The sequence below is a fragment of the Corvus moneduloides genome, chromosome W (genome assembly GCF_009650955.1).
Source record: "Corvus moneduloides isolate bCorMon1 chromosome W, bCorMon1.pri, whole genome shotgun sequence".
Taxonomy (NCBI): Eukaryota; Metazoa; Chordata; class Aves; order Passeriformes; family Corvidae; genus Corvus; species Corvus moneduloides.
The window spans coordinates 19,657,708-19,683,420 of NC_045510.1; the positions used below are offsets into that span (position 1 = coordinate 19,657,708).

General features: G+C 42.8%; 1 protein-coding gene across 1 annotated transcript in view; it reads right to left on the bottom strand.

Annotated features, from left to right (window-relative positions):
* Nucleotides 1-17,796: 17,796 nt before the first annotated feature.
* The window catches only part of LOC116437393 (polycomb group RING finger protein 3-like), a 96,849-nt gene continuing 88,932 nt past the window's right edge, over nucleotides 17,797-25,713 (bottom strand). Inside the window, exon 8 of the mRNA XM_032095059.1 lies at nucleotides 17,797-17,844. Coding sequence (XP_031950950.1) covers nucleotides 17,797-17,844 — 48 coding nt within the window. The remainder of the gene's footprint in view (nucleotides 17,845-25,713) is intronic.

Genomic DNA, 25,713 nt, shown 5'->3' on the forward strand with positions numbered 1-25,713 from the left:
GTCGACTTCGAGTTCCAGCCACATGTTTTTCAATTTCTCTAAGCTGTTTATCTAAGGCAATCATGTAGGTGGTTAGCATCTCTTCTCCTATTTGCGTAGATATTCCTTTCTGTACCCCATATGGTCTCCCATAAAGTATTTCGAAGGGACTTAGCTTTTCCTTAATTCTGGGCTTGGTCCGAATTCGCAACAATGCAAGTGGAAGAGATTGGGGCCAGGGTAGGTTAGCTTCTTGCCCTAATCTCACAATTTGCTGTTTAATCAAATTATTCATTTTCTCTACTTGACCACTCGACTGGGGATGGTATGGAGTGTGTAGTTCTCAGTCTATGCCTAAATGTCGGCTGGTTTGTTGTACCACCCTTGAAATAAAATGTGGTCCCCTATCTGAGGATATTGTGGCTGGAACTCCGAAGTGCGGTATTATTTCTTGTAGTAACGCTTTGGTTACTTCCCGAGCTTTAGCAGTCCTAGTAGGAAAAGCTTCTGGCCATCCTGAAAAAGTGTCTGTCAGCACTAGTAAATATTGATACCCCCCTTTTCTTGGAAGTTCTGTGAAATCAATTTGCCACTGCTGTCCAGGCCCATGGCCTCTCCCAGTCTGGCCCATTTTTGGTTTGGGGGTATTTTTGGGATTAGTCTGGAGGCAAAGGTTGCACTGTCGAGTTACTTGCACAACAGTTTCGTATAAGTTTCTGGCGATAATTTTCCCAATTAAGTAGCTATATAAGGCATTTGTTCCCCAGTGTGTTTTCTGGTGCTCCTCTCTAACTACGGCCCATAGCAAATGAGAGGGAATAACCAATTTTCCTTCTGCAGTAATAGCCCATCCCTCTTGGTTAAATGTTCCCCTTTCATCTTTAATCAATTTCTTGTCTTTTTTATTATATGTTGGCTTACCCTCTAGGGAAAGTTGTCCATCTGGGATCAAGGCTCCAGCCGTTGTTACCTCACCTTTTGCTGCTTCTTTTGCCTCTCTGTCCGCCAGTTCATTTCCTTCTTCTAATTCTGAGCTCACCTTTTGATGTGCCCTTATGTGCATGATTGCTACCTTCTCAGGTAGCTGGACTGCTTCTAACAGCCGCATTATTTCTTGTGCATGTTTGATGTTCTTTCCATGCGAATTTAACAGTCCTCTTTCTTTCCAAATGGCCCCATGTGCATGTACAACTCCAAATGCATACCTTGAGTCTGTATAAATGTTTATTTTCTTTCCTTTTGCCATCTCTAAGGCACGGGTTAGGGAGATTATTTCAGCCTTTTGTGCAGAGGTGTTTGTTGGCAGGGGTCTGGATTCTATCACCTCCCGGCAGGTGGTAACTGCACACCCAGCATGCCACTTTCCACTGATGACATAACTGCTCCCATCAGTGAAGCAGGTCTCTGCGTCTTTTAAAGGAGTATCCTTCAGATCCGGGCAGCTGGAATAGGTGGCTTTGATAGTTTCCAGGCAATCATGGCGTACTGGTTCCCCTTGATTTCCACTGAGAAAGGAAGCTGGGTTGACAATGTTAGTTACCACTATTTCTACATCATCTTGTTCTACCATGATGGCTTGATATTTCAGGAACCTTTGTGGGGAGAGCCAGTGCCCGCCTTTCACTTCCAGCACTGCGGACACCATGTGGGACACCAGCACAGTCATTTTCTGACCCAAGGTGAATTTGCATGCTTCCTGGATGTTTAGCACGACTGCTGCAACAGCTCTGAGGCACCCAGGCCATCCTTTGGCTGCTGCATCTAGCTGCTTAGAGAAATAGGCAACTGCCCGTCGGTATGGGCCCAGGTCCTGTGCTAATGTTCCCAGGGCGATCCCTTGCTTCTCATGGGAAAATAGAAAGAATGGCTTACTCACGTCTGGAAGTCCTAGAGCTGGAGCTGACATGAGGGCATTCTTTAGCTGGCTGAAGGCCCGCGTGGCCTCCTTTGTCCACTGGAGATCTCTGCTTTCCTTTGTAATGAGTTCATATAGTGGTTTCACAAGCAGCCCGTAATTGTAAATCCACAGTCTGCAGCATCCTGTCATCCCCAGAAAAGTCCGTAACTCTTTCACTGTCTGGGGTTTCGGGGTTTGGCATATCGCTTCTTTGCGATCTTGCGCCAAAGTTCGTTGTCCAGCACTGACTTCATAGCCCAGGTAGATCCCTTTCTGTTTTACCACCTGAGCCTTTTTCTTGGATACCCTGTACCCTTGAAGTCCCAGAAAGTTTAAGAGGCTTACCGTCCAGGCTGTGCAAGCTTCCTCTGTTCGGGTAGTTATTAGGAGATCATCCACGTACTGCAATAGCTTCCCTTCTCCTGGTGGGGCTTCCCAGGACTCTATGTCTTTTGCAAGCTGTTCTCCAAACAGGGTGGGACTGTTCTTAAATACCTGAGGCAACACCGTCCATGTGAGCTGGGTTTTGCGCCCACTCTTAGGGCTTTCCCATTCGAATGCAAAAATTTTCTGGCTGGCTTCATGGAGAGGGAGGCAAAAGAAGGCATCCTTTAGATCTAAAACAGTAAACCAAGTTAGCTCTGGTGTTAGGCATGTTAACAGAGTGTAAGGATTCGCTACCACAGGATAGAGATCCTCAGTTATCTTGTTAACAGCCCGTAAATCCTGTACCACCCGGTAAGATCCATCAGGTTTACGGACAGGCAGGATAGGAGTATTAAAATCAGACTGGCACTCTTTTAACAATCCCAACTGTAAGAATTTTTCAATTATTGGGCTAATTCCTTCTCTGTCTTCCCTTTTAAGGGGATACTGTTTAATTCTAACTGGTTGTGTCCCTTCTTTGAGTTTGATCTGTATTGGGGTTGCATTTTTGGCTCCCCCAGGTACATGTGTGGCCCAGACTCCTGGGAACACTTGGCTCATTATCTCTTCCCTAATTTCCTCTGCAGGGTCTTTGGTTGTTAATATTAGGCTCAGTATTTCCACATACTGTTGATCATTTACCTCCAGAATAATTTCCCCATTCCTAAAAGTAATGGTTGCTTGTAATTGTTCCAATAGATCTCTTCCCAAGAGTGCTTTTGGAGAATTGGGTAAATATAAAAACTTGTGAATACCCCATTGTTTCCCAATTTTATATTTCAACAGCTTGCAAAAATAAGCTTTTTCAGATTGGCCAGCTGCTCCATGTACCATAATGTAGTCATCCCCCACAGGCATTAAAGCTTTATTTAAAACTGAGTATGCTGCCCCCGTATCAACCAAAAATTCAATTTCTTTTCTCTTTTCCCCTAGCTTCATTATAACCAGTGGATCTGCTAGGGTGGAATCCCCCGGTCCTCTTCAATCTTCTTTCACGTGTGCAACCACCCTCCCCCTTCCTCGGTTTCCCCTGTTCTGGCGGTCTTCTTGTCTTCTTTCTGGGCACTCATTTTTCCAATGGCCGGACCTTCCACAAATCGCGCATTGGTCTTTACCTAGCCGGGGTGGGCCTTGTCTGGGAGGTCCTCGTCTGGGGGGTCCTTGTCTAAGTTTTTCTCTATTTCCTTCTTTTACTACTGCTACTAATTTCCTCATCCCTTACTTGTAACTTTCTTCTCGATTACTGAATACCCTCCAAGCTATGTCTAATAGAGTTTCCGGGTTCCTCCCTTCTGGCCCCTGAAGTTTTTGCAATTTACGCCTGATATCTCCTGTGGATTGTCCGAGAAACAAAGATACCAGCTGTTGTACCCCTACCTCGGTCTCAGGATCCAGCCATGTATTGCGGCACATTGTGTCCCTCAGACAATCCAGGAATTCGGATGGTGACTCGGAAGGACCCTGTCTTATTGCGTACAAAGCTGACCAGTTTAGGGTCTTGGGAATAGCCCTTTCCACCCCTTTTGCTATCCATTCTTGATAACCTTTTAATTTCTTTAATTCAGCTGTTCTATTCGTATTCCAGTGTGGTTCCTGGAGTGGGAAGTAATCTTTTACATCTAATTGTTGTGTTTTGTAATAGTCCTCTGCCAAGTCTCGAGCTGTTTTCAAAACTGTCTTTCTGTCTCTGTTAGTCCACCCAATAGTAATTGTATATCAGCCCAATCTGGATTATGCTGTTTGATTATAAGTCGCAAGCACTCAGCAGTGCCTGCTGGATCACTTTGGTAATTTTTGGCAACATTATACCATGCATCTAGGTCAGCAGTAGAGAAAGGTACTCTAATCAACATTGTATTCCCATCAAGTGCCACTGCCTCTCTCAGAGGTGCCATCAGTACCTGTTTCCTGGTTCAGGACGAGACAGAACTGCCTGGGGGAGAGGGGGTTGGCATTGGTGTTCCTTCCGAGTCTGCATCCTCTTCCTGTCTCCTAAGGGGAGGCTTAAGCAAATCGGTTCGTTCATCATCATCTTGTCCCTGAGCTGCTGCTTGATAGACTTTGTCTGACCTTGTACATCTCTGACCTATACTGCATGATGAACAACACCGCTTAATTCTTCCTCGGCCTTTTTTATTTTCTTTTTCCAGAGCTAGCACCATAGGATCACTGGGGGGTTTGATTCCACAATCTCTCTGCCATTCAGGGTGTTTTCGGAGGGAGAAAAATGCATCAGCATAAGAAACTTCTTCCCATTTACCTTCCTGTCTCAGAAACAGCATTAACTGAAGCAAGGTATTATAATCTAAAGTTCCATTAGATGGCCATTTTGCTTCATTTTCTAATTTATACAGTGGCCACCACTGGGTACAATATTTTATAAGGGTTCTTTTATTTTCTGTGCCTCCAGCTCCTACTATCTCTTTCCAATGTGCCAAGATACAGCCCAGCGGGCTTGCTCTGGGAATTTTCTTACTTTGTCTGGTTCCCATCCTATTCAGAGTTTGAGTTCACTCAAATACTGTGCCACCCCTTTCGGGTCACCTGTATAGTGTATAAGTCACTTTTTATAAATTCTCCTATGCCTTCTGCCAAGCCTGCTTCGCTGCCACTTGAAATTTCTTCAAAAGTCTTTACTATCTCCTCCCAATCTGTTTCTAGCACACTATTTTAGGAATGTGATGCTCCTTGCCACACAAAAGTTTTAAAACAAAATGTTTCTTGCTTTCCCAGCACTCCGGGCACATATCTCTGTCTGCTAAATAAATAGAATTGTAATATCTCCGACTTCTACGAAATCCGCACTGAGCTAAAACCCACAGCCGGTGTGGGGCTGGAATTTTCTTACACCCACACACAAAGCAGGGAGTCCCTTCTATCACTCGTGCAGATAGGACACATGAACGGAAGAGTCGGGGCTATACTTCGACCATATAACTACTGAGGGATGAGGCAACGACCTCCCTCCCTGCTTAGCCACTGTTGTTTCTATCTCCGTCTCCTAGTTTTATCTCGCTTCCACTTAAACCTTTCTTTGCACTCTCTCACAGTTCTTTCCTAGCTTTCTTCCCAAACTTCCCAAATCTCAGGTACCAAATGCGACTTTCCACACACAATCTTTAAAACCTCAGACTCAAAATCAACTTCACTAGAGTGCCTCTGATAGCACTGAGAACACAGGCTCTGCCGCCTGGCAGAAGAGCAGTACTACCTCCTTTTACAAACTTTACACTGTATCAATACCCATGCAACATGCCACCCTCCCGTTGAATAAAAAGTTCTGACACATCCACACAAACAAGATATTCCACGTACTCTTTCAAACCCTAAATTCTCTGCTGCTGGTTGTTCCTAATCAAGAGCTACTAATCTTCCTGCAGAGGTTCTGTAAATTCTCTCTAAAGGGACCCGTTCCCCACTTCTCTCTATCCAATGTCCTATTGGATTTATAAACTCCCACAAATCCAAACCGAACCACTGAGGGGGAGGGGTTGTCCTAAACTCTCGCCCAGCCACGATTCCAAAATCAACAATCAAGCACCACCCCAAACAAATGCTTCAATATTATACACTCAAACAACACACGGTAACACGCACACGGTAACACACAACACACGATTTACAAATGAATAGGCAAGCTAATACACGGCTACATACACATAAAAGCAATCCAGCAACAACCAATATCCACACAGACATATAAGCAACACAACAACATTCAAACCAGCTACTAGTAGCAAAAATGTTCACAACACTCACTTGTAATAGCTTCAGGGTCCCGCTTATGTTTTCCCAACACAGTAACAAGTTCTGGCGGGACCCCCCCATTTTGGAATCACCCGATCCGCTCTCAGGATCACTAGCAGCCGCTCTATCGGTTGGCGATTCCCCCTTGCCGGTTCCGGTAGCCGGTTGCTTGCAAGCCCCACCTTTACCCTCACAGGGACTGCGCTGCGCGCGGGACGTCTCCTCGCGGCTTACCAGCAGCCCTGGCCACGCGTACGACTTACAGGCACCCTAAATGCAAAACATACCGTTTATCCGCAGTTTCAGCAGGTCGTTGTCTGTCCGCCACAGTGAGCGAGCCGAGGGGTGGAGTTCCTCCAGGAAAGCCCTGGGGCGCGCCTAGGACGTCCGCTCCTCAGCCGATCCTGCGGTCGGACAGAGTTTCTCCTGGCTGGCTCGCCAAAATGATGAGCGGAAAAGACTCCACTACCAGAATAAGTAGTAAAGTAGTGTAGTGGTTTGGTCCAAAATACTCATTACTGTTTATCTTCTGTGAGATAAGAATTAGGAGAAACGCAAAGCAGGCACCAACTTTGCAAGAATATAAAGAAGTTTATTAACAGACCTAAAAGAAGGAAAAAAAATATACCACCTTCAGAACTCTCCTCCTCCCCCCACCTTCCTCCCTTCTCCCACTGACAATGTAAAAAGACAACCCTTAAGATGTTCAGTCTGTTTACCACTTCCATAATAACCTTGTTCAGTCCATTTAGAAAGAGAAGTCTCTTCTTGCTCATGCTATGAAAACATTATTACAACGAGCCAGCCGCCCACTTCCAAATATTGTTCAGTCCATTTAGGAAGAGGAGCCTCTCTGCTCGTATGTGAATCCCTTCCCCCGACTTGCAGCATTTCCCGCAACTGCTTTCGAGGGTCCACTTGAAGTTTTTTGGGGTACAATTTTAAGGTTGAGCTGTTCAGAAACAAAAACAGAGGCCCTTCTCCTTCCCTGGGAGCAAAGGGTCTTCATCATCTTCATCGTTAGGACTATCTCTGGCAGCATGTCTAGGAACTGAGGTTTTCTCCTCTCCCATTTGGAGCAAAAGTCCTCATCGCTTCCATCTCTCCCTGTCCAAACTTCTCATGAAATTACAGCTGCGTCAGCATCTGCCTATCTCAGCACAGGTGCTTTTGCTTACGAGTTGAACACTCCACCCCCCATATCTTCATGAAATTACAGTGGGATACTCTGATATATCATAGCTTCACAACAGAATTTCAGCTTTAAGCATCTTCTCTTTCTCTTCCCTCAGGTTTTCAGCTCTTCACAGCACTAAAAGGGTTAATCTCACCTCGGCCTTGCAGCTTTGCAGCTGGAATGTTGAATTTTTCTTATCGCAGTGGAGAGGGGGGAGAGCCGAGCCGCTCCAGCTGCCCACGGCAAGGCAGTGGGGGGGGTTCCACGGCTGGAACAGGTCCATCGGCTCCAGGATGGCCGTGGCCCGGCCCAGCCTGGCCCAAGCAGTGCCTGGGCCGGGCCCACTGGGCCCTGCTCGGGCCCTGCAGCCACCTGTCCCAGCACCGGAAACGAGATAGAGAGCTTGGGGGGGAGTTTGTCTATTCTTAAGTGTGGATCACAGAGGTGGTCACAACTTTAAGTGTCTTAGAGAATTGTCCATATTCAAACTGACCAGCTGATAGGTTCTATCAGGTCCCAGAGGAAACTGTAAGCACCCCTTAGCAAGGACATCCCTTCCGGGACTATGCTTGCTAACCTATGACAAGTAGGTATGTTTATTCCAGCGCTGGGACGCATGGGGGATAGCTCCTCCAAAGTCATGCGTGCCGACAGCTGCATTCAGCTTGGTATTTATCGGGTTACAAGTTCCATATTCATTAAGTTTCCCAATACTCCTATACATATTCATCACCTAGCCCCGCCCAGCCTCGCTTCGCATTATAATGAACCCAAAAGTCGTTTACATCTACGTTGCGCGTGCGCAGTGTTGTCTGTTGGCTTTGGTAGGGGTCTTCTGAGGGTCTTCTTCTGATGAAGTCAGGAGTCTTCCTCATCCTGAACTTTACACCTTTCCTCCCTGCGCATGCTCTTTATACCCCTGGCCCGAGTTTAAGCTTTGAGACTGGTTTGAGCTAGTTTTCGGTTGAGCACAGGATGTCTGTCCGAGACTCCCCCTGCCCTTATCAGTGGTCTCTTATCTTTTCTTCCTGCTCTGGTATGCTGACCAAGCTAGATGCATTGTTCCTAACAAACTAATTCTTCTGCTTCCCATCCCCCTGATTCAGCCACGTTGAAAGGGGGCACAAAATGGCGCCAGCTTTTTTGACTCAGGGGAGGGGAAAAAAGAATTCACGCAGCAGCTTGGGCAAAACAGATGGGAACCTGTTGAACCTCTGGCGTTGGTCTCCTCCTCACAGCAGATGAAGCTGGTGGATTTTGGTGTCCTTTCCCTTGTTGGTTCAGCTTTTTGCGAGGTCTCAGGCCAGCCAGACTGGCTCCCGCAGGTCCCGGTTGACCGTCTCCCAGCGACTGTCTGATCTCGGACCAAAACCAAGCCAAACAGTTCAAGAAAAGAACAAAAACCGCCGAAGGATTGCTGCTGCAGTTCTGGCCAAGGAAAGGTGAAAAAAAGAGAAACTTCTTGCTTAAGCTACCAAAAAAAACCCCGAGCTAGCTAAGCAACAAAGTGACCGCCAATCTCCACATCACCGAGCCTTCGAGAGAGAGGTTTTTGAAAAAAAACCGCGCAAGACCACAAGGCTCCCGCCCCTCCCCTGGACCCACCTTAAAGTTACAGCAACCATTTCTGGGCATAAAGCAGACGATCAGGACTAGAGTATCATCATAAAATCACCTCAAGACACTTTTGAATCTCAGTGGGCAATGTACTGTCATTGCCTTCCCTTATAATTGCTACTACAGAGGATTGCACCCATAAGTGAGCTTGCATACTGGTAAGAGCTAGAGAAACATTCTTCTGGGTGATGCCAAGTGTGTCTACAACTAGTTGGTGATCCTTCTCATTCATTCTTTCCCATTTAGGCAATATATCAGCTAAGAGCCATTGACTAGTTCCTAGTGCCAGCAAAGATCTTAACAGATGTTCCAATTTATATGAATCACTTGTTTCCAAGCTTAATTTGTTTGCCAAAACTTCAGCATCTATGCTGTTTAATACCCCTAATCCCGTTTCCAGGATGCCAATCACATCTCTCCTTGCTTGTTTTGTAGAGGTGATGGTTTGCTCATGCAACCATGCTGACCACCCTGTATGGGATGTATTTAGGAATGGTGAGCAGGTGGGTTTAATTGCAGAGATAATAACCTGCATTGATAGTTCCACTTACTCGAGGAACCATGATGGATTAAACAGCACTTGTTGCTACTTTGTATATTTAATAGCATAGAGTCCAACTTCAGAAACCTGTGGGGATAAGGTTTCAACAGTGTCTTGGGGTGATTTTATGATAATACTGTATTCTCCTATCGTCTGCTTTATGCCCAGACATGGGTCCTGTAGCTTTAAGCTGGGTCCGGGGGAGGGGGGGAGCCGGGGGAATTCTTCAGCGCGGTTTGTGTTACAAGCACTCACTCCTCCGTGCGCTCGGCTTTGCAGTGGGAGGGAGTTACATTCTTAGCTTTTAGCTAGCTTGGTTTTTGTTAGCTGAGGCAAGAAGTTTTCCCGGGACTGCATACAGCTATCCTCTGGTGACTTCTGTGGCTTCTTCTGGAACTGTTCGACTTAGCTTTGATCCGACAACCACACCATCTCTGGGAGCCGGATGCCGCGGACCAGCGGGGGAGGCTGCGGGACACCGCATTCCGGCTCCAGACCTCGGGAGAAGCCGAGCCAGCTAAAGAAAGATCTCTAAATCCACCAGCTTTCTCCGCAGTGATGAGGTTTAATATCTAACATTATTCATTTTTTTCCTGCGCCCTGCGGGCACTTTGTTAAATAAACAGTTTATTTCACTTTCATCCAAGAAATTCCTTTTGTATCGGTGGGAAAGGAGTGCCAAAACCTGTTTTCTTTAGAGGAGACGTTCATTCCAGAGCGTTTCCTCCTAAAATGGTCTCTAAAACCCGAGACAAACAGTCTTATCAGGGATCTCGGAGATAGTAGGATGCATTGTGGGGGCTAAGGTAGTTTTTGCTACGACAATATAAATTATCCCAGTTTCAGTTGTGGATAAATTATATCTTCACATGCATGCTATTTCTCTTTCTATATTTTCTTCTAATGAATCGCTCATTGAACAGCTACTAGCTATCCATGGCACTTTTTGAAGGAACTATATTGAAAACTAAGTTTCCCCTTCATTGTTTGGGGGTTATGTTTCACTCCATACATCCAGGGTTGCCCTGTCCCAGGTGCAGAATCCAGCATTCCCCTTGTTAAACTTCATATGGTTGGTGATTGCTTATCTCTCTAATTAGTCTAGGTCTCTCTGCAGGGCCTCTCCTGCCTTCAGGAGTGTCAACAGCTCTTCCCAATTTAGTGTTGTGTGCAAACTTACTTAGCATGCCTTCAAGTCCTGCGTCCACGATGTTAAAGAAGATGTTGAAGAGAACTGGGCCTGGGATGGAGCACAGCAGAACCCCACTAGTGACAGGTCACCAATCTGATGTAACTCCATTCACTATAACTCTTTGTGCCCAATCTATGAGCCAGTTGGCCCCCCCCATCTCATAATGTGTTTATCCAGCTGTATGCTGGACATTTTGTCCAGAAGGATCCTGTGATAGACAATATCAAAAGTTTTACTGAAATCCAAAAAGATTACATCTGTAGCAGGACATCTCGCCCCCCACAGGAGCTTATCTGTTGTTTTTTAACCAGTCAGATAACTCAAACAGGACAATCTGTCTTGTAGTGACTTATTTTTGCACCATGGGGTTAACAATGGTCTGGCATCTCCCAGCTACCAATAAACATCTTACTGATGAATTGAGATCTGGAAGATAAGATGGATTTATGGCTGACAGACACCTCACTTTACAAACTATAAAAGCCACACAAAACTTTCACAAAGCAGAAATCCTCCTGTGGAAATGTGTGGAGTTTCTCCCATGAGTAGGGGTGCCTTCTTCGCAGTTAGTCCCCCAGAGGTTAAGTGAAAGGAATCTGTACATTTTCGTCATTTTGGTAGTAAAGTTACGTTTGACTCCTAATCAATACTATTTCTTTTGCTAGCTTTAATACAGGTACCTTGATATCGTGCACTGTTTTATGTTATGCTGTAATCTACTGGTAGTTCTTTTTAGTTTTAGACTGTGTAGTAACTCTGATTAAGATCTTTCATTTGTTATGTCCTGTTGTCCCTGTGCCCCTACCACACCTGTCTGTTTAATAAATAATTCATTTTATAAATAGACCTGATCTGCCATCCTTAGAACTTGCAGACTAGAGTGATTTCTTAAATTCAAACTGTTGCCAAAATCTGAGGCTAAGGCAGAGCTTGTCTGAAGCTCCCACTTGTCCCATGACAACATCAACAGGCTTCCCTTGATCAGCTAGGTGAGTTACCTTGTTATAAAAGGAAATTAAGTTTGTCAAGCAGGACTTTTCCCTCATGAAGCCATGCTGGCTGTGACCAATGACTGTGTTGTCCTTCCCATGTTTCTCAATACCTCCCAGAATAATCTTTTCCATAATTTTACTGGGCACTGACATGAGACTGGCAGGCCTGTAGTTTCCAGGGTCATGCTTCTTGCCCTTCTTGAAAATTGGACAATGTTAGGTAGCTTCCAGTTGATTGGGACCTCTCTGGATTCCCAAGACTGCTCAAAAATCATTGAGAGAGGCCTTGCAACAACATCATCCAGCTCTTTGAGGATTCTTGGATGAATCCCATCAGGCCCCATGGATTTATAGGGATCAAGCTGGAGCAGCAGATCCTGCACAATTTCAGGGTCAACTGGGAGTCGATCATTCTCACAGCCATGGTCCTCCAGCTCAGCAGTCTGGGACCCCCTTAGCCCATCATCAGTGTTGAAGATGGAAGCAAAGAGAGAGTTAAACATCTCTGCCTTGTCTATGTCCCTGTTTGCAAGGTGACCATCCTCATCCTGTAATGAACCAATGTTATTTCTACACTGCCTTTTGCTACTGATGTATTTGAAAAAAAAATTTTATTGTCCCCCATAGTTCTGGCAGCTTCAACTCCAGTTGGGCTTTGGCTGCATGAATTTTCTCCCTACAGTGTCAAGCAGCATTTCTGTATTCTTCCCATGTCATTGGACCTTGCTTCCACTGGGCATGCACCTTCCTTTTTTGCCTTGGCTCCAGAGGAAGATCCCTGCTCAGCCAAGCTGGCCTTCTGCCTCACCTGCTTGACTTCTGACATTCTGGAATTGCCCATACCTTCTTCCTGTTCCCCCAAGAGAAGACGTTAGTTAACTGATAGGCAATTACGGCCACACATTTGGCACAGACATTTTCCTCATCATATGTCATAAAGCACTCCTTTGGGCCACACCAACATCTCAACTCAGTAAGATGGGAATAAAGATTTATTATAAAACTAACCTATGACACCATGTACGTCATTCTTGTTCCAATCACAATGTGTTTGTTTAAGAACATAATGGACTAGTTCACATAATATAGTACCAGGGTGGGGACAGGAAGAGGGGGGAATGGAATGGACCAACTACCACCAGCCTGGCAAGATTTAAGTAGCTTTTTTACTTTTATTAACAAGCACATAATATTATTTTGCAAAACACTGGATACAAGCATGACTATCGTAAGATCAAAACATTAAGCAATAATCTCAAAAGACTTCTTCAGACCAAAACTAGCCACCAATAGTACAAAAATCACACAGAAAACAGTATAAAAAAGTAATCTCTCAAGTGAAACCAAGTAAAAAATATGGTCTTATACTCTGATAGTTTCAGTATTTTTATTATGCCACATATCAAAGATAAAGGCTTAATGAGTGTATTGGTTTATTGTCCTTTAACCTTAATTTAATGTTGCAGAAAATTAAATTACTTGGATAAAAGAACTGTATTAAACCAAAGTTTTTTAAGTTAAAATATACAGAAACATCAGTCTGTCCTTCCAAACTTGGGACTCCATTTTGCAGACACACATTTAAGCAATTTTGTCCACATGAATGATTCCACTGCTTTCAGTGGAACTATCTAGGTTAGTAATAAAGTTACCACTGTAAGAGTTTGCAGAATTGGCCTTTTAGCTCCTATCTTGCAATTTGATCTCAGCAGATCATGGTGGCTTCAAAAGGTTTCCAAGGAGCCTTGAGGATCCACTCAAGTGGCTCAAGCAACAAGAATAGTTTTAAATTTGTGTATAGGCATATCAAACTCCATTGTAAAAATATGACTGTTGGCTTCACACAAAAGGCAGGTACCTAGAGAGTCTGTACATGATTACAAATTTTCATGAAATCAGACAATAAAGTATTTTTACATGCTGATGTTAGGCACCTTAATGCTTTCTCAGCACCTCTCAGAAGTCAATAACTGTCAATTATAGTTAAGTGAATCTTATGCAAATAATCTAGTATGTATGACATTTTTTCTTGTTATTAACTTTAAGCAGAAAAACTGAATCAATTACCTGAGGAAATACAGAAACTATATTTTTTCTGCAAAATTCAACCTTATGTACTAAAAATGTTTCTTAAGTATGGCTGAGAAAATGCATTTATTAAGATTAATGTGTTATTGTACAGACTAGTTGGCTCTTTCCAATTCTACTTAATGGTAAGATTCATATAACTGAAAAATAGGTTAGCTGTATAGTTCCATTTACCATACAGCGGGGAAAAAATGTGAATCTCCTAAGACTTATTATGCCATTATAACAGCAATGGAGCAAAACAAGCTTTCAAAGACTCATAGTCTATTGAAATTTTGCAGTCCCATATTCTCAGAGGTGACAGTGTTGTGTATATTATTGCACAACCAATAAACATAAATATTCTCAGGTTAGATGACACACAAAGATACAAAACATAACAATAGCACAAACCAATTTTGGATAGGCTGCATCTTTTGCATATTATTTCCATAATTCATATTGATGTTTCTTGCTAGATTGTCCATTTTAAAATATTGCTGACGGGCAGTTCTTGCACTCAAAGATTTTACAAGCCCATAAAATTCAAAACTACATTCTTTAAAAAACCACAAAACCCCCAACAAACCACAAAAGAAAATCCCAAGCAAAACCCCACTGAATGTATATATGAAAATCCCCATCTATGTGGCTTTTAAATGTATAAGTACATGCTACATTTACAGTTTAAATATATGCCTTATAAATGCATGTTTCTGTCCCACTGCACAAAAGATTAAGCAAAGCTCTTTAGCCACACATAGCAAAGCCATACAAAGGAAAGCTATTCAAACCTAATAAAACAGGAAGAAGCTGTAAAAAATTTGTTACGATTTTATATGCCTGCACATAAAGCTGGACTTTTGGAACAAAAAATTAATGATAAAATAAAACAGAATGCTTAATATAATAAATGGTTTTTATAAAAGTAATTTTTCCAAGCTCCCAAATCTTATTTAATTTCATGATATATTTTCTGTGAATTACCTATTTTTAATGAAAACTATACCTAGTGAGACTCTGAGCCTGGGATAATTAATTCTCATTGCTGCTGAGGATAATGCTACAAGATACTTTTTTATTGCAACTATTTACCAGTGTAAGTGGCTGTAAAAATTACTTCACAGTAATTCTATCTCCATTAAGATAAAAAAAAATTAATCACAAACTCATCAAGATTCAAGAAATATCTATACTGAGCCAAACATTCAGATTTAAAAAAAATAGAGGTCAGTATTGTTTTAGTCAATATAAAAATCAACTGTTTCTTAAGCTTCAAAGAAGTAAAATAGAACTTTGACCCCAAGGCTTGCCTCTGACTTGAATTCATTTGTAGTCTAATCTTTTTATAAAGCTAGAAAGCAAACAAATGATGCAGACACCATCCCATCCCTCCCCATGGAAAATAGTTTTTGTAATGAAGATATCTGTTGTCACATGATGTGAATAACAGGGTTGTGGTTGTGGGGTTTTTTGTTTGCTTTGTTTTTAAAAGCACTGTTGAGGTTTTATCAGGTTAAACACGTTAAACAAGCAGTTACAATTCTGAGCAATCACCAGCTATATGTGTTAACACTGGCTATGGGTGCTGTACCTATATAGCACTGTAACAAATTGAGGTGATTCCAAAGGCAGTTATAAACTTGCAAACATATATTCTTTACTATAGACTGTTAGAGCAATATTTAGAACTGAATGGAAGACATCTTTCTGAATTAATATGTTTGTAACTGCTAACCCCTTTTAGTCGTAGAGCTGCACAGGGAAACACTAAAATCCCAATAAACTTCAACAGCACTTCATCAACATCTGATCTTCCCATAATGTTCCACAGTGTACATATACTGAGGTAGACCAATCAAAAATATATTTATTAAACCCTTAGACTGTAGATGAACAATGAATTAGGCATTTACATGGTTTATGGGCTTGAGCTCCATGTCTGTGTCAGGTACATTAGGGGTGCATGAAGGATGGGTGTTTAAAACCATATTTACACTATCTGGAGGCCTCACCAGCCCCTGATTTACACTGGAAAGTATACAATGATAGCCACATAAAGAGCTCCAGAAAGGCCTATTATGTTAACTTACATATACATCCATATCACCTGCATTCACTATTCTGTATAAAACTACCAAAAATAGACTAATTCAATCTCACCTGTCCTCTTCTGTCACTTCTATTAATGCTAAAAGCAGATAAAAGCTAAATTGTAGGTGAGTCCAGAGACAGTACAGCAAAACCAGAGTAAACTTATAATTCTATCACATTCACATTCTCTAAGCCTTGAAATAAAGAAGTCCTGTCTAACTCAGGTGTTCAAATGTAGTGGTCTCACATAATCATTTGCAGAGATGGCAGTACTCCACTGGCCTTACCGTGGCTCTCTTTACTGCTCCCATAGTCCAGTAGACTTTTTCTTTCTCTTTGAATTTCTTTCAATTTCTTCACTATTCACTATCTATGGCCATAAATGAAAACAAGGCCCTCATTTCCTCAGACAAACAAGTGAACTTAGAGATTTCCTCTGGCATGAGCAGAACCAGGAAAAGAAGAACTGAAAAGTTCAGTTAAGAAGAGCCTGGGAGATGCGCAGAGCAATGTGGTGCTTGGAAAACTCAAGAAGAGGCAGTAGGATTTAGAATACTTGAATAAGCCTCTTATGAGATCAACCTTCTATTATCAAGCAACATTAAGCAATGCTTTCTTGCAAAATAGGGGAGCACAGCTGGAAGAAGCAGGGTAGAGCTAACAGGCATACTGGTTTTCCTAGCCATTGACATTTTATGAAAGAATAAAGTATTTGATATAACTGCCATTTTCAGCTGTTAGGAAAACTCAGAGTTAAAAATTATTGACAGCCTCCAGCTGCCAATAATACTGCTTATCTTCTTTTCAGTTACCTAAGACCCCATGTCAGACACACTCCCATCCATGCTATATATAATGCTATGCAACATACAGCTTGCAGAAGTCACTTTAAACTACTACAACATTTTACTGAAGCTGATTATTTTAAAAGGCCTTTCAATCAGTGTAGTCAACACTGCTAAGCAGTACTGAAGGTCTATTCTCTAAGGTGCTTGCATGTCTGAGCACAAACACACATACACATATGGTAGTTTGCATCTCTCAGGGCTTGACACAAGCAAAATTATCAGTTTAGGCCAGACAGTGCCCCAGTAATCTAATCTGACCTCAATGATAAATAGTAATTGAGCCATAAACAGATATGGTTTCATACAGAATTGGTTTGTAGTTAACTGAAGAATTTTTAGCTAATGAATGGAAACTTGTGCAACATCAACAAAAGGTGCCCAGCAGCCATAGTTTTAAAAGCTAATGAAATAGCAAATATTTCCTAAAGTAAAATTTAAATTTTGCAAGCCACAATTCTATGGAATATTTGCTTTAAAACAATTTCACAAGTTCGGTGCTTATGAGTATTTGTTATGATCGGATGTAATTTATGTCATGGCAAAATATTAAGGCATATTTTAAAATATCAAGTGAACTCATTTCAAATCAACATGCAAAGTGGAGATATTAAAACATAATAAAGAACAAGCATTGTGCAAAACTAATGAAGTAATTGGATCTCTAGGCTTTTATTAAGTTTTCAATGCAGCCTAATAAATATTATCAGTCACTGTATAATTAATTATGTTCAATGCTCTATAGAATGGCTTGATTAAAGCTGACATAATTGGGCATACTACAGAAAACAAGAACACCTCAGAAAAATATACTGAAACAAGTTGTAAAGTTTAAAGAAAAAAAAAGTAAAAGTAGTAATTTGGTGTTAAAAGCAACATTTTAACTTTCTCCCACACCATTTTAAGTTATTTTTGTGCAACTACAAATAGATGAATCAGGCTGAGCTCCATGGAACTCTGCAGTGTTTTCACTATCTGTAAACTCAGTGCTTGTAGAATCCTGTTGAGTTTACATTTATTTCATTTGTACAAAAAAAATATTTTTTTTTTTGTCCAAAGATCCATGCAGAACATCCCTAGAAATATTCAGTGCTGTAGAAGCACTACAGTGTTCCAAAATTATTCTGCTGGTTTGTCACATGAGAGTTAAGTGCTGCACTAAGGTGTCAGATGATAGTCTCTGCAAAAAACCCCAAATGTCTAGAAGGATAATAAAGTTCTCCTACAGCAAGTCCATTTTGGGTCTGTAATGTAGCAGTAGAGGTGCTTTCTGCAAGACAGAATCATCAGACAGGTTAAGGGGCAAAACCAAAAGGAATTAATATACTTTATAAATAAAACTTATCTGTTTCCTAAATTAAAGTTTAGAGAGACTATCAGAGTAGCTATATTTCAAAATTTTACCAAGATACCTGACCTACAGAGCTCCTCCCAAAAGAATCATTCAACTTTTGTCTCAGTAATTATTCATCCTAAGAGTAGCTACCTAACACTAGGTCTGGCCATCTAGAATAGAACTTGTTCCCAGCAGGAGCCAATCAGAGACCATTGGGGAAGGGCATAAGAACAGGGCAAGTAAATAGCAATAGTCTCCAGAATGCTTCCCAATCTCAAACAATTCAGGAATTTCCTAAGATAGATGTAGAGCTCTATATTAATAGTCCTTACCCAATAATTCTTCTGTGAATTTACCCATTGCTTTTTTAAAGCTATGTAAAACTTTTAACATCTACATCCTGCAGTGCACAGTTCTACAGATCAGGTTTATACAACATAAAGAATGGTCATAAAAGCCTCTTCTGCAGGAGTTTGTATGAATTGGCTCTTTAAGTACTTATGTGTGTGGATGGAGCAATAGTTACCTGAAAAGAGCAGGCCAAAGAGAGGAAAAGTTTATGCTGAGAATCACTAAATGATTGAGGTTGGAAGGCACTTCTGGAGGTCATCTGGTCCGACCATCTCAAGCACGGTCACCTTAAGTCAGTTGCCCTGGACTATGTTCAGATGGCTTTTGAATATCTCTAACGAGAGACAATCCCTTCCAGTGCTCAGTCACCCTCCCAGGAAAGAAGTGTTTCTTGACATTCAGACAGAACCTCCTGTGTTTCAGCTTGTGCCCATTGACTCTTGTCCTGTCACTGGGCACCACTGAAAAGAGCATGGCTTGGTTCTCTTTACACCCTCCTTTCAGGTATTGATATACATTGATGAGCTCCCCCCCGAGCCTTCTCTTCTCTAGGCTAAACAGTCCTAGCCATCTCAGCTTTTCCTCATAGGAGAGATACTCTAGTCCCTTAATCATCTTCGTGGCTCTTTGTTGGACTCTCTCCAGTATATCCATGTCTCTATTGTACTGAGGAAGCTGGAAGTGGACACAGGACTCCAGCTGTGGCCTCACCAATGCTAAGTAGAGGGGAAGGATCACCTCCCTCAATCTGCTGGCAATAGTTTGCATGATGCAGCCCAGGACACTATTAGCCTTTTTTGCAGCAAGGGCACATTGCTGGCTCCTGTTTAACCTGGTGTCCACCAGGATCAGAGGTTCTTTTCTGACAAGCAGCTTTGAAGCTAGGTGGCCCCCAATGTATCAGTGCATGGGGTTGTTCTTCCCCAGGTGCAGGACTTGGCATTTCCCCTTGAAGAACTTCATGAAGAAAACATGTGAAATTCTCCCAAGGACCAATAAACAAGGGCACCATGTCCTCCTACTCCAGCCTTAGCAAGAAGCCCCAGGCACTCCCTGCAGCCAAAGGCCTGAAGAGATACATCTTCCTCTGGAGCTCAGTCTGAATCAAGACATCTGATATTCCAGGGATAGTTGCTCTAGTTAGTGCTGAGGACCATGCCCTAAAGTACATCATTACTATTGCTGAAAACACATAAACTACCCTCAGCAGAGTTTCTAGACAACTTCTGCATACTCTACCATAACAAATGTTATGCCTGCTCAGTACCTCTATTAGTGCTAGGTTCAGCAGTTATATAAGCCCCTCCCTAGCACCTGCTGAAAGTGTTATTGACCATTCCTAATTAGAAGTCAGCTGGAACAAAAGCTCAAAACAGCCTTTGATGAAGAACAATTGACAGTACTCAGCTGCTGCTAGAGCTTGCTAGAATCACACTCTCCTTTCCCAGCAACATCAAGCACCCTGAAGTTCCTCAAGGGGTTCCTAGGAGTGCCCTGATGATCTCAAAAGTTGTTCCCAGAAACCACTGTGCAAACTGCTGCATCTGTTGGATGCTTCTGTTAGTTGCACTAATCCAGAAGATGGAGAATGTTTTATGAACAAATGTGGGGTTTCTCAAACATTGCCAGGACATATCTATCATGTTCTGACCACCCTTTCCTGATGGGATACAAGTAGTTCCAGTTTCCATGGTAGAAATAAGGATGAATAATATTCATTGAATAGTGGATGAATTATGAGAATAAACTGCTCAAATGCACCCCTGCTATTCTCAACAACTGTCCATACAGCAAAATGCAGGAGAACCTACCTGGAATCAATGGATAGAAATAACAGTGTGTTAAGAAGTATCAGGGACTAGGTTTAAGAGAAAAGGGAAAATATTCTTTCATGGATCAAGAAAAAAACAGGGACTTACAGTAACTATGAAGATGGACAGAGAAGAGATTGCAGAGAAATAAGGGTAAGAGAAATGTGCAGGAAATGGTGACAATAAGGTTTGTAAATCAGAAGAAATGGACCAAATCTGTATAAGGCTGTGGAAAGTGTTAAATGATTCAGGAAAAAAATATGGCAAAATGGATTAGGAAAAAAACATGGGATAAACTAAAAAGAGTGATACAACAGCTGAAAAGAAGAGCAATAGCAGCAGTATACCTCAGTGCTCAAGCTTCACTGCCCTACCCCAAATTGATGAAAACCAACAATAGAGCAGTCTGCTTTGGGTCCAGGATTACCCATATGAATGGTACCTGTGTGCTGAATACAGTAGAATGCTGGGGGGAGGAACAACCCCAATATTTTTTATGAAGTAGAAAAAAATACAGTGTTTTCCTGGACACAGGAGCATGAATCGCTTTGTCTAAAACTTGTCTTAAAGAATTTATTTAACAAGAAAATATGAAGGCAGTCTCTATCAACAGAAAGGAAGGTAAAGGCCTTAAATATTATATTATGAATCTAATAACAGGGGAGTAAGCTGCTGATATCAAGTATGAGGTTGCAAATAATAGCAAAGAACCTCTTATTTTAAGAATTGACTGGATAATGGAATGTGGAATCTTAATTTTTATAGTGATATTTTGTAGAAATATAAAAGAATAACGGAAGCAGGGAAAGGCTGGTATAAAGATTTGAGAGAAGATGTACAAACTATAACTGAAATAGATAAAGAATTCTGGAAACAACAGGTCCCAGGATAATGGCAGAAAAAAGTCCTACAGTGTGGAAAAAAAAATTACCAAGTTGAAACAATGGGACCCTCAGTTTGCCTCCCTTATACAATATCCATATCCTAAAAAAGCTAGGCTTGCTCTGGGAAAAATCATTAAGGAATGTTTAGAACAAGGTGTTTTGTGAGAAATTATAAACACATATGTCAGGGTGCAGTGAGGGACATTTTCTCCCTGAGGGATGAGGAGCCAAATGCGATAACGAGGCCAGCAAGGCAGGAGCCTTGCTGGCCAGAGACTTCACAGTACCTGAGCAAGGTGAGCAGTATAGACCCAGGGACGATAAACAGGTTCAACTAAGAGACCAGGAAGTTCATGGTGATGAGGCAAGTCCAAGATCAAGACAGGAAGTCAATCTGCATGACTGATGAGAGTAACCAGAGTCAGACAGTGATCACCGAGTAGGTCCATAGTGATGAGGCAAGACCAAGGTCAGACTAGGAAATCAGGTTGCAGGTCAAGGCCCAGGTCCATGGCAAAGCACAGCTGTGACTGAGCTGGAGTCCAGTACTCCTATGGCATAGCTCAGGTAGGGACTGAAGGCCCAAGACTGAGCTGAACTGGGGCTCCCAAGCAGAGAATGTGGAGGCCCTGAGTAAGACTGGTCAGGACCATTAAAACCTCTTAGTGCCCTCAAGGGCCTGACAGTATAATTCTCCATTATGGCCTGTTAAAAAGGCTGATAAAAGTCCTGGAGAGTGATGGTAGACTACTGTCAGATAAATAAGTTCATCCTGAGACTGGCTGCTATTGTGGCATACATATCTGATATTATTGCTAATTTACAAGAAAATAACAAGTGGTTTTCAGTTATAGATCTGTTTCATTGCCATCTGACTTACTGAAGAATCAGTTTGGAGATTTGATTTCACATTTAGAGACAAATGATATACCTTTATTTAGGCGCTGCAGGGGTTTTAAAAAGAATAAACATTATGCAGATAAAATTCTAGTGATTGGAGCTACAGAAGTGTAAGAGACAAGTATCTGAGTTTTAAGATTAACAGACTAAACAGGATTTAAAGTAAATTCAAATAAGGCCCAATTAGGGCAACACCAGGTAAACTACTCAGGTATTGTAATTGGGGAAAAAGAAAACTTTGCTGGTATCAGGAGACCATTTGTGGCATGATGTTTCCCCCTACCACAGAAGAGCTTATCTGTTCTATCAGCTGGTTCGATAGTTTCGGGCATTTTCCCCCTCACATGAATTGATGAGATAACCCAGGCCAGCTTGTCTGACTAGTGAGTTGTCTCTGGCTAGTGAGTTATCTCTCTCTGGTGCCAGAGGTGGAACTCCCAGTTGACAATAAACAGTTTGCCTTGAGAACAGGATGTAGGGAGATAAGCTGCTAGAATTTATGACTGACAGACGCTTCACTTTACAAACTATAAAAGCTGCACAAACTTTCATGAAGTCAGAAGTTTCCTATACACACCCTGGAAACGTGTAGGACTTCTTTCTGAAGTTTGGATGCATCTTTGTGGTTACTTTTCCGGAAAGTGAGTGAAAGAATTCTGTGTGTACTCCATCAGTTCAGTGCTAAGTCACATTGACTCCTAATCTATACTATTTCTTCGCTAGCTGTAATATAGGTACCTTTTATCATGCACTGTATTTTTATCTACTAGTAGTTATTTTTGTTTTATCCTGTGTAGTAAGTCTGTTTAAAGTCTTATGTGTGTTAATCTTGTGTCTATTCAATAAATAATTCATTTAATAATAGACCTAATCGGCCATTCTTAAGAACTTGCAAGCAAGAGCCATTTGGGATGCAGGCCACCTCAAGCAGAGTTACTGCCAGAAATCTGAGTCAAAGGCAGGACTTGTCTAAGCTCTCGTCTCCATTTGTAACACCATTATGGAAATTAATGAGAAAGAATCAGGAATGGAACTGGATCAAGGAACTTGATGTTTTAACTAAACTGAAAGAAGTTGCTTTTAAAAGCTCTGATTGATTCAATGGGAGCAGTACCATTACAAAATTAAAAAGCATATCCTCTTAAGAGGGCTGAACAGAAATTATCTGGCTGTAAGAAAGACTGTTTAGCAGCAGTCTGGGCTATAACAGTCTTAGAAGCTTTCACCCTTGACAGTCCAGATGTAATCCAATTGTATTAGGTGTCTGTGGCAAGGTTTTTGTAGTGAGGAGGCTGCAGGGGTGGCCTCTGTGAGAAGAGACTAGGAGCCGCATTGTACCAGGCACAGCCAATTTCATTCGTGTCAAAAAAGGACCCACTGCTGACCAAAGCTGAGCCAATCAGCAAAGCTGGTAGTGCCTATGTGAAAACATATTTAAGAAAGGACAAAAATGCCAGACAGGCAGAGGAGAGGGTAAAAAAGTGAGAAACAGTAGCGCAAACACCAAGGTCAGAGAAGAAAAAGGAAGGGGAAGAAGTGATCCAGGAGCTGAAGCAGAGATTCCCCTCCACCCTGTGAAAGAAACCACGCTGGTTTCATACTGCAGCCCGTGGAGGACCCCACACTGGAGCAGTTGGATATTTCTCGAAGGAATTGCAGACTGTGGAAGAAACATGATGGAGTAGATTTTTCTGACAGGACTGTAGTCTGTGGAAGAGTCCATATTGGAGGAGATTTTTTCCTGATGGACTGCAGCCTGTGGAGAGGAACCGATCTGGAGCAGGGAAAAAGTGTGAGGAGGATGGACTGGCAGAGAGAAACTCTCATATACTGACTGTAACCCCTCCATACCTCTTGTGCTGCTCAGGGGGGTAGAAGAGTTGGGAATGAAGGAGTGAAATTAAGCCTGGGGCAAGGTGGGAGGGGGGAGGTGTGTCTTGGTTTGAAAGACAAGTGTCTGCTAAGGAAGGCAGGAGCCTCCCTTGGAATGGCAGATGCAACTTCGCTTCCCTCTGAGTTATTATAATTTTGAAATCAAGGGGGCTTTCAGGCAAAGATATGGGAAATAGGAATAACAGTTCTTTACTATTATATATCTATATGTGTATAAGCAGTCAAACAAACAACAATAACTATGGCAGCAACAGCAAAGCAATCACAAACCCAGTGCCAGCCTTCTCGGCTGTCAGGCCCTTTCCCCTCGAGTGCAGTTCCGGTCACAGCCAGCAGGGGCGCTGGTGGCTCCTGGTGAGCAGGGCAGGTGCGATGGTTTCCCCGCGGCTGCAGAGGGCGCTCCGGAGCGAGTTTGGGGAGCACGTGGCACTGGTGCCCTGGGATCCCAGGGAGGGATAGAAGAAAGGTTTCACAAACCCCTGGGCAGCCGATCTCGATGTCTGGCTGGACCCTTGGGAACAGCAGGCTGGAACAGCAGGGACGAGCAAAAATCCCGGGTGGCAGACGAGATGTATCAAAATTCCGGAGCTGCGGTGGAAAACCCCCGGAGGTCTCAGCAGGCAGGGCAAGCGGGGCTACAGAGTAGTGAAGGCTCAAAGCAACAGCGGGAGCAGGGCGGCCGCAGCCTGGCTCCCAGCGGGGCAGGGAAAGGCGGGCTTGGGAATTCCAGGGTCTCTCCAGTAGAAGGAAGGAAGCTGAAGAAGCAGCCTCTCTCTCCGTCCAAATGCCGGGAACTGACTGCCCACAAACCTAGGTGAAAGAGATGCACCCCTCCCTCTGTGGCCAAGTCCTTTGTTTTTCTTAAGCACCCAGCAATTTGTCCCCCTGGCAACATGTATGGGGAAAATTCCTTTAAGAGAAAAAGAAAACAGGAGGAGAACTAAACTCTCGTTTCCAGCGCTGGGACAGGTGGCTGCGGGCCCCGTGTAGGGGCCAGCGGGCCCGGCCAGGCCCTGCTCGGGCCAGGCCGGGCCGGGCCACGGCCATCCTGAGGCCAATGGACCTGTTCCAGTCGTGGAACCCCCCCCACTGCCTTGCTGTGGGTAGCCAGAGCGGCTCGGCTCTCCCTCCTCTCCACTGCGATAAGAAAAATTCAACATTCCAGCTGCAAAACTGCAAGGCCAAGGTGAGATTAACCCTTTTACTGCTGTGAAGAGCTGAAAACCTGAGGGAAGAGAGAGAGGAGATGCTTAAAGCTGAAATTCTGTTGTGAAGCTATGATATATCAGAGTATCCCACTGTAATTTCATGAAGATATGGGGGGTGGAGTGTTCAACTTGTGAGCAAAAGCACCTGTGCTGAGATAGGCAGATGCTGACGCAGCTGTAATTTCATGAGAAGTTTGGACAGGGAGAGATGGAAGCGATGAGGACTTTTGCTCCAAACGGGAGAGGAGAAAACCTCAGTCCCTAGAAATGCTCCCAGAGATAGTCCTAACGATGAAGATGAGGAAGACCCTTTGCTCCCAGGGAAGGAGAAGGGCCTCTGTTTTTGTTTCTGAATGGCTCAACCTTAAAATTGTACCCCAAAAACCTTCAAGAGTGGACCCTCAATAGCAGTTGCGGGAAAAGCTGCAAGTCGGGGGAAGGGACTCACATGCAGGCAGAGAGACTCCTCTTCCTAAATGGACTGAACAATATTTGGAAGTGGGCGGCTGTCTCGTTGTGATAATGTTTTCATAGCACGAGCAAGAAGAGACTTCTCTTTCTAAATGGACTGAACAAGGTTATTATGGAAGTGGTAAATAGACTGAACATCTTAAGGGTTGTCTTTTTACATTGTCAGTGGGAGAAGGGAGGAAGGTGGGGGGAGGAGGAGAGCTCTGAGGGTGGTATAATTTTTTTTTTTTTTTTTCCCTCTTTTAGGTCTGTTAATAAACTTCTTTATAGTCTTTCAAGTTTGGT